Genomic DNA, 1,051 nt, shown 5'->3' on the forward strand with positions numbered 1-1,051 from the left:
TTAAAAGCAACAAAAAAAAAAGAAAAGATAAAAGAACAAAAAAATGATGTAAAAAAAAATTAAAATTAAACAAAGATTTTTTAAAAGATTAAAAAAAATACATTAAAAAAATATCTTTATATATAATTAAATTAGTATGAAATTCATTCTTCTTTTTATTTCCATTTTTTTTTCCTTTCATTGATTTATTTTTGTAATTTGGCACTCTCACTACTCCATAAAAACAACAGGCATGAAGCAGTAAAGATCAGAGACAGAGCTGCTGTCGAAACACAAAACACTTTGATTGGCTGAACTGAACTGAAAAAATGATGTCGAGAGGTAATGGCCCCGCCCACTGAACTTCAGCTCATCCACTGACAATATTGCTTAATCATTGTAGTGCAGCTGAAGAACATTGTTCATCTGCTGTGTGTCTGACTTTAATAACTCCAAAGACATGTTGCTTTACCTCTTTCTGTTTTCATCTCTCATTTTAGGTGAGTTTAAGATCAGGGATCAAAGTCTGCTTTGACGTGCTGAATTAACCAGATATAGAAAATATATTTTACTATTTTACCGCTTTGTTGCTCTGAGAGAATGAAAACTATGCTTGGATCATCTTTGAGTTTTACTGACAGAGTTACACATTTGATTTCATTGTGAATGTCCACAGAGTAACACTGTACAGGTGATATTTTCCACTGTCTTCTCCTCTCAGCCTCATGGACAATGTGAGTCTGATGGCTTCATTTTCTCTACTTTTTCCAGGACTAATAGCTGAAACCACAATCTCTCCTGTACAAGATGAAGTCAGTAGAACAGAAGGACAATCGGTCACACTCAGATGCAACTATGAGACAACCAGTGATTATGCAAACCTTTACTGGTACAAACATCATTCTTACCTTCAGGCTCCTCAGTTTATACTTTGGAAAGCAGGAAAAGGATACACAGCTGAAAATATTCCTGATAAACGTAAATATGGATCCCAAACATCAGACACATCAACTACATTGACCATCAGAGAGCTAACCCTGGCAGACACAGCTCTCTACTACTGTGCTGTAGA

General features: G+C 34.8%; 1 gene segment (V, D, J or C); it reads left to right on the plus strand.

The window, feature by feature from the left end:
- Positions 1–311: 311 nt before the first annotated feature.
- The window catches only part of LOC103375812 (Ig kappa chain V region BS-5-like), a 1,180-nt gene continuing 440 nt past the window's right edge, over positions 312–1,051 (plus strand). Inside the window, 2 exon segments of the V gene segment in view lie at positions 312–321; positions 751–1,046. Coding sequence covers positions 312–321; positions 751–1,046 — 306 coding nt within the window.

Source organism: Stegastes partitus, unplaced genomic scaffold, assembly GCF_000690725.1.
Source record: "Stegastes partitus isolate 25-593 unplaced genomic scaffold, Stegastes_partitus-1.0.2 Scaffold2979, whole genome shotgun sequence".
Classification (NCBI taxonomy): Eukaryota; Metazoa; Chordata; class Actinopteri; family Pomacentridae; genus Stegastes; species Stegastes partitus.